At 38.5% G+C, this 12,701-nt stretch overlaps 1 protein-coding gene across 1 annotated transcript; it reads right to left on the reverse strand.

Annotated features, from left to right (window-relative positions):
* Positions 6,598 to 11,546, reverse strand: LOC109235569 (phosphoenolpyruvate/phosphate translocator 1, chloroplastic-like). The gene is made up of 9 exons (XM_019401732.1): positions 10,954 to 11,546; positions 10,100 to 10,222; positions 9,862 to 10,014; positions 9,526 to 9,611; positions 9,300 to 9,384; positions 8,902 to 9,021; positions 8,703 to 8,771; positions 7,144 to 7,273; positions 6,598 to 7,003 (listed from the first exon to the last, which is right to left on the reverse strand). Exons 1-9 carry the CDS (start codon positions 11,341 to 11,343, stop codon positions 6,927 to 6,929), a joined length of 1,233 nt encoding a protein of 410 aa, XP_019257277.1. The 5' UTR covers positions 11,344 to 11,546; the 3' UTR covers positions 6,598 to 6,926.

The following is a 12,701-nucleotide window of genomic DNA, read 5'->3' on the forward strand; positions in this document are numbered from 1 at the left end:
GAGTGACCCCCCCCCCCCATTCTCCACCTTATCGTCGCCCACCCCTAAGAGAACGAGACCAGCAGAACTCTTCAAATACACGGCCGACCCCCTTTTGAATTTGGACCTTGAATGCCGCTGTTTTTTTAGAAAGAAAAACGACCCCATTTCCTTAATTGATCAGCTCTCGCACACACACATAGAGAGAGGACGGGACTCTGATTCTCTAACCTAAAGGAAACGCCCAAGAACGGACCCTCTTATCTCTCATAATCTCCGAGAGCAACGAGCAGTAGCAGCCCCACACCATCGTCTCTGTTTTCTTTGTTTGAACCAATTTTCTGGTTTCAAAAAATGGATTTCGTGGGAGATCCGTTCGAAGCTTCTGATTTGCGGTCCGTTCGAGGTCGCCGGTGTTAGTTTCTGATCCGGTCACGATCCCGTTCAGTTATTCTTCTGATTCTTCTTTGGATTATTGGCAACTAGGTACGCATCTAAGGCCATTGTATAATTGTATTTGGTTTTGTTTTTCATGGCTGAATATTGGAGTTGTTCGATTTAATAATCCTGCACTAAACACATGGGAATTTTTAAGATTGTATATTTTTCTCTTTGCTTATTTGCTTGAAGATTGAACGCATTTGGATCCAGTCCAATTTTATTATTAATTGAGATGTGAATGTTGTTTGTAATTGCAATTGAAGATGATAAAAATATTTTTGTTTTGATTTCTTCCATAAAAGTGGAGTTTTATATTAAGTGAAGAATTTAATATAACTAATGTTGCCGTAGAGAAACAGACAGACTCGTTCTAAACGTAAGTATGCATTTTTATTTGTTGCCATAGAGAAACTAATGTTGTTGTAGAAATAGTCTTGTTCTTTATTAAATAAAACTAATTTGGACTTTGATTTAAAATTTGGAAGGATTGGATCCTATACTAGTTCTGGGCTTCATTTGTTGGGCTGTAGGAGGTTGGTATAGAAAATTTCTCCTTCGTAACTCTTGGCCTTGCATTAATCTTAACTTAGGAAATAAATAACTCACAAATCGCTAGTATGCTTTAGGCGCGTATTAGTAAATAAATTATCGTGATTATGTACACGTTCGCGTGACATGGTTATGATTTCCAAAATTAAAACCAAGGTATGAGTTCGCGCAACTTTAGCCAAACAACCTTAATATTAATAAAGCGTGATTAATTGTGGACATGTACACGTGTCATGATTCTTGACGCGCCAAACGAAATGAGTACACGTACGCGTGACTCGTTTCAGTTTAATTTCTTAATTAAAAGAGGTAAAATGCACATAGGTTCTAAAATACGTAATTAAACAATTTAATTAAGCTAGGTATGATTGAAGCGACCGTGCTAAAACCACGGAATCCGGGAATGCCTAATACCTTATCCCGGGTTAACAGAATTCCTTACCTGGTCTTGTATGTTCGCAGACCATAAATAGAGTCAATTTCCTCGATTCGGAATTCTAAATCAGTGACTTGGGACACCATAAATTATTCCAAGTGGCGACTCTGAATTTGAATATAAATAATCCCGTTTCGATTATATCACTTTAATTGGAAAAACTCCCTTATATCCCCTTTTGGGAAAAAGGAGGTGTGACACCTTGAAGATTTGGTGGCACTATTTGTACGGTGTTTCTTGTGAGATCTACACCGATCACCGGAGTCTGCAACATCTGTTCAAATAGAAGGATCTTAACTTGCATCAACGGAGGTGGTTAGAGCTGCTTAAGGATTATGATATCACTATTCTATACCATCGCGGGAAGGCCAATGTGGTGGCCGATGCCTTGAGCCGCAGGGCGGAGAGTTTGGGAAGCTTAGCATATCTACCAGCAGCAGAGAGGTCGTTGGCATTGGATGTTCAGGCCTTGGCCAACCAGCTTGTTAGATTGGATATTTCATAGCCGAGTTGAGTTTTGGCTTGTGTGGTCTCTCAGTCTTCTCTTTATGATCGTATTAGGGAGAATCTGTATGATGACCCCCATCTGCTTGTCCTTACGGACATGGTTCAGCACGGTAATGCTAAGGAGGTCACTATTGGAGATGATGGTGCATTGAGGATGCAGGGCAGGCTATGTGTGCCTAATGTAGATGGTTTGCGTGAGTTGATTCTCTAGGAGGCTCACAGTTCGCGGTACTCCATCCATCCGGGTTCCGCGAAGATGTATCGGGACTTGAGACAACATTATTGGTGGAGAAGAATGAAGAAGGACATACTAGAGTATGTAGCTCAGTGTCTAAATTGCCAGCAGGTGAAGTATGAGCATCAGCAGCCAGGTGGTTTGCTTTATAAGCTAGAGATTCCAGAGTGAAAATGGGAGCGGATCACCATGGATTTTGTAGTTGGGCTTCCACAGACTCAGAGGAAGTTTGATGCAGTTTGGGTGATTGTGGATAGGTTGACCAAGTCGGTTCATTTCATTCCTCTGATGACTACTTATTCTTCCTAGCAACTGGCTCGAGTATATATCCGCGAGATTGTCAGGCTTCATGGCGTGTCGGTATCTATCATGTCTGACCGGGGCACGCAGTATACATCACGGTTCTAGAGAGCCGTATAGCATGAGTTAGGTACTCGGGTTGAGTTGAGCACAACATTTCACCCTCAAACGGACGGATAGTCCGAGTGCACTATTCAGATACTGGAGGATATGCTCCGTGCTTGTGTGATGGAGTTTGGGGGTTCTTGGGATCAATTCTTTCCACTTGCGGAGTTTGCCTACAACAACAGTTATCAGTCGAGCATTCAGATGGCACTATATGAGGCTCTGTATTGTAGGTGGTGTCGGTCTCCAGTGGGTTGGTTCGAGCCGGGCGAGGCTAGGCTATTGGGTATATACTTAGTTCAGGATGCTTTGGAGAAGGTTAAGGTGATTTAAGATCGACTTCACACAGCCCAGTCCAGACAGAAGAGTTATGCGGATCGGAAGGTTCAAAATATTGCATTCATGGTTGGGGAGCGGATCTTGCTCCGGGTTTCGCCCATGAAGGGTATCATGAGGTTTGGGAAGAAGGGAAAGCCGTGCCCAAGGTTTATTGGCCCATTCGAGGTGTTGCGGTGAGTTGGGGAGGTTGCTTATGAGCTTGCCTAGCCTCCCAGTCTAGTAGGTGCTCATCCAGTATTCCATGTTTCTATGCTCCGAAAGTATCACGGCGATCCATCTCATGTGTTGGATTTTAGCTCAGTCCAGTTGGACAAAGATTTGTCTTATGTTGAGGAGCCAGTGGCTATTTCGGACAGGCAGTTCGAAAGTTGAGGTCAAAAAACATTGCTTTAGTGAAGGTTCAGTGGAGGGTTTAGCCGGTCGAGGAGGCGACTTGGGAGACCGAGCATGATATGTGCAGCGATTATCCTCATCTTTTCACCACTTCAGGTATGTCTCTATGCTCGTTCGAGGACGAATGATTATTTTAAGAGAGGGGGGATGTAACGATCTGGCCGGTCGTTTTGAGAGTATTAGCCCTGATCCCCTATTTACTACTTCCCCCGTATCATTTTATGCTTATGTGACTTGCCGGGAGGTTTTGTTTTTGGTTTCGGAGTGAAATTGGGACACTTAGTCCCTAGAATAGAAGCTTAAGTTCTAAGAATTTAACCGTAGTTAAACAGCATGAAGACGACTCCGGAATGGAGTTTCGTCGGTTCTGTTAGCTCCGTTAGGTTGATTTGGACTTAGGAGCGTGTCTGAATTGTGATTTGGAGGTCCGTAGCTGAATTAGGCTTGAAATGGTGAAAGCTGAATTTTTGGAAAGTTTGACTGGGAGTGGACTTTTTGATATCGGAGTCGGATTCCGTTTCCGGAAATTGGAGTAGGTCCATAATGTCAAATATGACTTATGTGCGAAATATGGGGTCAATCGAACATGTTTTGATAGGTTTCATTATCAGGTGTAGAAGTTTGAAGTTTTAAAGTTCATTAAGCTTGAATTGGAGTGTGATTCGTGTTTTAGCGTTGTTTAATGTAAGTTGAAGGCTTGACTAAGTTCGTATGATGTTTCAGGACTTGGTGGTATATTTGGTTGAGGTCCCGGGGGCCTTGGATGGATTCCGGATGGTTAACGGACAAGAATTGGACTTGTTGAAATTGCAGAAAATCTGGTGTTTCAGTTGCTGATTTTCTTCATCGCGTTCGCGAGAGAGGTCTCGCGTTCGGGTAAGATATCTGGAGGCCATCGGAGTTTTGTTCTTTGCATTCGTAATGTAGGTCCCGCATTCGCGAAGCTCTGAGGTATTAGATATACGCGTTCGTGATAGGGACCTCGCGTTCGCATAGAGAAGTTAGTCTGTGGGGTCATCAGGCATTTAGCCTACGCGTTCGCGATGAGGGTCCCGCGTTCGTGAGAGGTTTGGCAAGTAAAGCTCCGCGTTTGCGAGAGGCCCCTCGCGTTCGCGTAAGAGGATTTTTTGTCAGTAGCTTAATTGTGCTACGCGAAAGCGAAAGTGAGGTCGCGTTCGCAAAGAAGGAATCACTGGGAAATATAAACATTTCAAAATCGAGGGTTTGCCATTTTCATCATAACGTGAGATAGAGAGCTCGGATTTAGGCGAGATTTTGAGGGATTTTCAGAGGCATCGGTTGGGTAATGATTCTTGACTCATTTTTTATTATATCTCACTGATCTATCGTTAATTTCATCTTTTAGGTTTTGGGTTGAGAAATTTGGAGAAAAAGTGGAAAAGTTCTTCAACCAAAATTTTGGGTTTTGATTGAGATTTTGGTATCGTATTTGAGTAAGTTTAGTACGAATGAACTCGTGGTTGAATGGATGTTCGTATTTTGTGACTTTCACCCAATCCGAGACGCGGGCCCGGGTTGACTTTTTGAGGCAAATTTCTAATTTCTTGCTAAAGTCTTGATTTCATTGATTAGATTAGTTTCTTATAGTTATATTTATGGTATGTAATTGCATTTGGCTAGATTTGGGCCATTCGGAGTCAGAAAATCGAGGAGAAGGCATTCTTACTAATTGATTGAGCTTGGTTCGAGGTAAATGATTTGCCTAACTTGTGTGGGAAAAATCCTCTTAGGATTTGGTACTGTTGTGATACCTCTGTGATATGTGAGTACCGTGTACGCGAGGTGACGAGTGCGTACATAGGTTAATTGTTGTAAAATTCGATTTTTGCTGAGCAGTAACCTGTTACATCTTAATTGAGTTATACCAGCATGTGTAGTTATCCTATTTAGCCTAATATCGTATGTCTACATGTCTTAATTGCTTATTTGAAATCTGTACAGCATGCTTAGTTGATTTCCTGCTTTTCCTTAACTTGTATTTAGTCTTAAACTGTAGGTTTCTTGCTGTAATTGATGTTTCCTTCGATTTCGAGCTGTGTGTGTACTTTTGGGACTACAAGGCGGTACCTCGCGAGATCCCCTGTTGCATATTTACTTTTGGGACTACGAGGCGGTACCTCGGGAGATCCCCGTAGTATATTTACTTTTGGGACTACGAGGCGGTACCCGGGAGATCCCTTGTTGAGCATTTACTTTTGGGACTACGAGACGGTATCTTGGGAGCACCCCTGTCGTTTATCCCTATGTGTTGTGTTGTTATCTTGCTGTAGTTTCTCCTTGTTAAATTTCTAGTCTCTTATTACATTGCTATATTTTTCTACCTTAAATTATTATATTCCAGTAGGGCCCTGACCTGACCTCATCACTACTCGACTGAGGTTAGGCTTGGCACTTACTGGGTACCGTTGTGGTGTACTCATACTACTCTTCTCCTGTGTGCAGATCCAGGTACCTCCTACTAGTCCCGCTATTAATTGCGTACTTGCTGCTGCTCCGAAGACTTCAAGGTATATTTGCCAGCGTCCGCAGACTTCGGAGTCCCCCTCTATCCCTTATGTTGTTCTTCCTTTGTTTTACCTAATTACTGATGTATAGAGACTATTAGAATAGATTCTTAGAGCTTGTGACTTATGATAACCGGATTTTGGGAATATTGTTTATACTCGAGTGTTGTGTTACTTGTACATGCCGAGCGGCATTTTCCAGTTATATAGTTATCTGTTGAAGTTCAGTTGTTAAATTCTACTTTTATTTCAATTATTCCATAATTGTTAGGCTTACCTAATCATAGAGACTAGGTGCCGTCACGACATTTTACGGGGGAAGACTTGGGTCTTAACACTTTTTTGTGGGTCAAAATGGGTTAAACCCAAACACAGTCCATCAGAAAACTTATTCATGCCCAACCCGTTAAGTATTAGACGGGTTGGACGGATCAATTGAGTTTGGCTTGTTTTGCCAGCAATAGTTGGGAATCTTTAAGGAACCCCAAGTTATCGAGTATTTGAATGATATGGCTCCAAGTGGAGCAACTAAATAAGAAGTTGTTATGCACCTAATTTTATTTTTCTCATCAGAAAGATAATTGAATCAATGATATCTCTTTGCATTCAGAAAAACATATTGTGGTAAGTCCCACTTACTTTAAGGTAAGAAGGGTATTTTTCTCTTGTAACGAAAAAGATGAGGAACGTAGCAAAGTAAATGAAAATTCGCATAATATCTATATTTTCGTTCCTAGTCCATGTTTTTGCTTTTGAAACCGAGGAAACAATCATCGCAAGACAGAATCTAGTACGCGGATTTCCATTTCTCAATGAACAGAAAATTATAACCCCATAGTGGAAGAACGAAATTCGAACGAAATTGTTTGGATCCGGAAACTGTCTACCATAGCTGGTAAAACTCTATAATCTCCCCAATTCGGGAAATCTTCATTTCTTGGGGGATGAAATACGTTATAAACCATTGAGCAATAACAAAGATGACAGAAATATGTATAAGACTATCTAGAAAAAGGAATAACTCTATATAAAAACAAAATGAAGATCCTGCCTAAGCTATCACCGAGTTTTTGATTCGTAATTGATGATCACAATTTCTCAGCAAAACTGATCATTTTCAAGCTGTCTTTGGCTTAGGTTTGATGCCCTTCACTCTAGAATACAGGAAAACTCCAGCAAGTGCCACCCCAGTGCCTACATATAGTATGGAAAATAAGGATTTATTTATAATAAGAAAAGTGATACTACACCTTTCAGACTGAAGGGGAAGGGGGTTCGCTTTTTGTTCTCAAACATCTGTAAGTTGATAAAAGAAAAGGTGCAAGGTGCCATACCTATGGCGTTAATCGGGGAGACAGGCGTGTGGAAAAAGAGAACTGAAGTCACAATGACCACCACTCGCTTCACGCAATTACCCACGGAATGGGTAACAGGAGACACCCTCTGCAATATCATGTATGAAATCTACACCAGAAGATATCGTGTCAGCAAGATGTCACATAATCAGCTATTTTTATAAATGAAAGAGCAGACTGCATTTAAATTCATCAAGATTTCTCTTATGATCTTATCTAAATGTAAAATGACAAAGTATAAAGAACTTATTCATCATGCCCTCTCGAGCAAAGTGAGATATCAAAACAGTCACTCCAAGGAATGTGTTAATGCATCAGACAACTTCTCACTCTATTGTGCTTTACGAAATTAAAATCACCACCCTTTGCTTTCCAAAAAACATGCATTTTAAAAGCCTTCTCCCTACCCTGACCTCTTCAACCACACGCAGAAGGTATATGTTGCAGCATTTGAAAATTGCATGGGCCGAGATTCTAAGACGTGTTATGATCAAGCTTCCAAGCATTTTCAACGCCGTAGTTGGTTGCCACAAATCATTGTGGTCTAAATAAACGGGAAAGAATATTATATAACAACAAAGTTTCCTTTATAAAAAAATGTAATGCAGAAATTTCAGCTGATCATTACTGTTTGAACAGCATATACAGTACCCTACTGTATCAACATGTTTGCTTCTGTTTTAATTAGTAACTAAGTCATTAGTTGTGGAAAAAAGCTAAGTCATCTAATTAAATATTTTACACCGCCCTCAATCTTGGCCAAATTTAAAATGGAGAAGCAAATAGCATGTTAACGTTTTGAAAGATATACTTATCTCACATACTTCAGAATGATTTTGGTTGAGTGTTCTAGTTAGCATGATAAGCCATGATTCATGAATCAATCAGAAGAGGAGAAGAAAATATATGCAGGTCCTTTATAAGCAAATAAAATCCGCTTAAGGTATGGAGAACCTCAACAACCTCAGGCTTTATAAGAGTTGCCAAAATAGTAACGTCTATTATGTTTAATCAGAGAGTGAATCTGGTTAGTTGATCAACTCGGATCTAATAAGAGGTACTTCCGTTCCTGGTGGCAACTTCGTATTCTCTAGGACGATAATCTTAATGTTGTATGCCTGACGAGAGAAGAGTTTTATAGCATTTACAAAACAATCTTCGTAAACAAAAATATCAGGAGAAAGCAGCAAATTGGAGACCCGACTAAATACTATGAACCGTTGCACTAAATACCAACAAAGAGCCATGCCTTTCACATCGTGTTACATGTAATAGAATCATGAGGTTGCAGTGCACTCAATCTCGTTAAAACCTAACGTAAAAGTTACATTTGCATCTTTTATTCGATCTTCTTATACTAAATATTGCCCAAATCTACAATAATTTTGTATGTCTATCGAATAATTAAATGCACCAACAGTGAACAGTTTAATGCCATGTGAAATTGCTAGTTCTTCAAAACAATATAAACACAAACATTACTGCTAACCAAAAGGCTAACGTTCAAACAAAATCAGGGCATAGGTCTTCAGGAATACCTGCTGATAAGCATGGAAGCATAGAGCTGCAAGGAGAGACCTCGTGTAAATCTGGTTCACATTCAATCCCTGGAACCAAAGCAAGCAAAAATAAAATTTTGAAAATCAGTCTTTGCGCTTTTAGATCAAAGAAACAATCAGGTTAGGAATAGTGTATAAGGGTAAACCAGTATAAATTTCCCCCTCATAAATCACTTACAGCAGCTTCAAGGTATGCAGGGGTGAACTTAACGCCCTCCATGAAAAAGGCGAAAGGGGCCAACAAGATGAAGGACATGATTGTGATTATTGAGAAGAGAGTGATGTTATCCAATGATTCCTGTTTAAAAATTTGTACATTATATAGCAATACACAGTATCATAATAAGAAAAGAACAAAATAACATAACTTGGTTTCATTGTTTTTCTCAAAGCTAAAAGAGTATTGTAGAAACAAGCTAGTTATTTGATTACAAAAGGAAAAGATCAACCAAACACTGAGCTACTAGTTTAGTATTACACTGTAATGTTGTATAAGTTTGAGACATACAGTCAAAACCTTCAAATTTCGTACACACTTTCTGAATAACCTGATAAAAGAGAGCAAACAGAACTTACCTCCTTCCTAACCATAAACTTTTTGCTGAGAACGTTACGAGATTGGTTGGTCAAGTTAGAGGCCATTGCACTCCAAAAGCCAGCCCTGATAATCAACAAAACAAAAACTAGATATTAATTTGAAGTGATGACTGTGTTCTAAAAGCTCCCAGTTTTGTTGCTAAAGAAGAAACAAAGAAAAGAGAATCATATGGATTATAAAGAGAGCAGGATTCAAATTCCTGACCAGTTAAATGACGCCTCAGTCAAAGATGCCAGTCCCACTCCACCAACAATTGGTACAAGGGAAGAAATAACCCATAATGTAGGGAACTGCATGAACATGATAGATTTGTCGTAATTATGTATATAAATTACAGAGACGACAACACTGAATCATATGCTGAAAAAATTACAATTTCTTATAAGTACTACAAGCATAAACATGACTTCAATTAAAACAAAGCTAATAGAAAGAAAGAATAAAAAATAATTCAACTTTTCCCCGTCTTTCATATCATAATATGCATATAACACCATTGCAAAGAAACATGAATACCAGATAATCAATCAAAATGCATACCTCCCCTAAAAACATAGCAGAGAGGACAACTGAGAAGAAGGGCTCCATAGCTTTAATAGTATGCGTGAATGACACAGAAACTTTTCCAAGACTCATGTTGGTGAAAAGGTTTCCCAAGGTATGCACCACTGCCAATGGCAAAATTGCAGCAAGCTGCCAATTGGAAGTTTAAACCAGAACTTCTGTACATAATCAGGATCTAAACCAAAACATTGTTAATCCAGCACATTCAAGATACCTGTGCACCACTGATTTTTGGCCGTCTGTACAGATTGGACGTCCACATGAAAATAACAAGAACAGTGCCAACAGCAAGTTGCGCAAGAGTTATTGTAACTGGGTAATGGAAGGTTTTCAGCACCTGCAGAGAGTAAGTATTTTCATCGTTGATGCACATTGCAATATCCACGAGTTCAAAAATATTTCAATAGCCAATCAGCAGTCATGTATAACTCCAAATAACTTGTATTATGTACTCCACAGTGCTACTCTGTCACAAATGACTTCTACACATCTCTTTATATTTTCTTTAATTGATTAGTATGTCCATATCAACCGGTGAAATCCAAAATCACCTCAATCAAGTTGCAAAATACAGGTAAATGTAGGCTCAACAATGAATCAAGAAGCAAAATACAGAACTCAAAGTTAAAGTTTCCAGAACATCACGTACTCCAACATTATATAGTTGCAAATGAGAACACAATGATTATATTATTTGTAGGAAAAATAACTTCTACTGTGCAAAAGGAAAAATGTTCATATACTTTCAATTTCTTAAAAAAGGTTGTGAGCGAAAATGACGTTTTTTATTTAAAAAGTGTCACAAGAAACTTATTCGCCCAAAAAATCAAAAAACTTAACAACTTTTCTCCATATGTTTTTCAATTTTTTTTGCAGAAACTCTCACGTGATTCATGAGCCTCAGATGCCTTGTTAAATTAAACAGACATGCATGTATACTCAGAGAAAATACTAATGCATCAACTTACGAAGAAAAAAGTAATTCAAAATTAAAAGTACAAACAATTGCAGTAATACAAATCAACACATGTACTGAAAAAAAAGGGGGAAGTGAGAAAAAAGACAGACCTGCTTGTTATAAATGTTGAAGTATATATTAAAGATATACCAAAGGGCGAATAGCGATCCGAGAACCAAAGTATCCGCCAGAGGTTTAGACTTTGGAGCCTCTTCCTCACCGGCACTGCTTTCAGGCTCCGACGACGTCGCCTGAACCGTCACTCCACTCGATTCGCGCTCTGGAACCGGCATAGGATCTGAAATCCATCCGCTTCCGTTCAACTTGGATGATGAAGAAGAGCAGCGAACGGAGTTGAGTATACGAGGTGCTGTAGTACTGATACCATTAGCCGAACCGAACGCAAGCGGGAGACGAGAAGGTGAAAGAGAAATAGGATTGTGAGGATTTTTTGAAGGGAGAGAAATTGAGGGAGAAAATGAGATTGCTACGCTCTGCATTTTGAGTGAATTGGATCGGGAAAATGAGAGAGGGAGACAGTACTGAGAGAGAAATGAGTATTTATAGCGGGAAAAGAGAAATTGGGAGCTCCGTCGAGAAGCGAGGATCAAGGGCTGCTATAAGGAAGGACAAGAACGGAGACAGAATAATAAGAGTTAAGGACAGTATGGAGACAGAGAATAACAAGAGTAAGAGTTTCGGAAATGAATGTGGGCATATTTTGGATATTTAGGGGAATCATAGGGGCTTTTTGTATTCTAATTTTGAATGTGCCCTCTTCTTTTCTTTCTTTTTCCTTCTTTTGACATTATTTATATATACTAGTCTCAAGGTAGTAGGCGCGAGTACTAACTATTTTATTTTAAATGTGTTTAAGTAATAGTTATGCCTCTCTATAACAACATTTGTATATAATCAACCATTTACTATAAAAGCCAAGTTTTTCCTAACTAATTTTTGTGTTATGTTATAATTTATGTCCTTTATAACAACACCTCACTATAAAAGCAAAAATATATTAGAACAAACGAGACTGTTATAGAGAGGTTTGACTGTTAAATAAAAATATAAGTTTACGAAGATGATCATAAATATTGATTGTGTATAACTAACTCAATAAATAAAAAAGGCCTCATAAAATCCTCAATTATTAGTTCATAATTCAACTTAAATTTTGTTCCAGTTTCATAACTTTGTAACTTCAATTTCACAAGTTATCATGCTTCCTTTTCAGTTTTACCAAGAACAAGCCCTTGAAAGCATAAATAGTGTCGAATGATAGAACTTAAAACATATAATCATGCAACTAATAATTTATAACTTTCATCTGATCACAAAATCACATTAAAGAGCAATAAAAAAAATAAACACATCTAAAAGGATACGAAAACAAGCTTGTGAGAGAATTTACAATTGAAAGATGATTCATTCGTGACATATTTACTTCAAATAATGACTTAGGATTAGAATTAAAAATGTATACTTTGGTTTTAAGCGTCACAATCAGCAGAATTAGTATTCAAATAATTTCAGTATTGGTTAACTCCATAATTCTAAATATTAAAAAAATAATAAATTTTGTTCAATATAAAATTTACTTTTAAAGCGGAAAATGTTCAATCAACATTTCATGTTGGAGGATATGCAAGGAGGGCATAATCTTTGGAAAAACGTAACAAAACTTTTAGTCATTTCTGTTGTATAATACTGAATCTACAATGTTCAGATATTTATTATATACTTTTAACACTTTTTCAAACATTCGTCAAATTAACCTAACTAATATTGTGTGACTATTTTACAATATATATATATATATATATATATATATAGAGAGAGAGAGAGAGAGAGAGAGATT

Source organism: Nicotiana attenuata, chromosome 12 (assembly GCF_001879085.1).
Source record: "Nicotiana attenuata strain UT chromosome 12, NIATTr2, whole genome shotgun sequence".
Lineage (NCBI taxonomy): Eukaryota > Viridiplantae > Streptophyta > Magnoliopsida > Solanales > Solanaceae > Nicotiana > Nicotiana attenuata.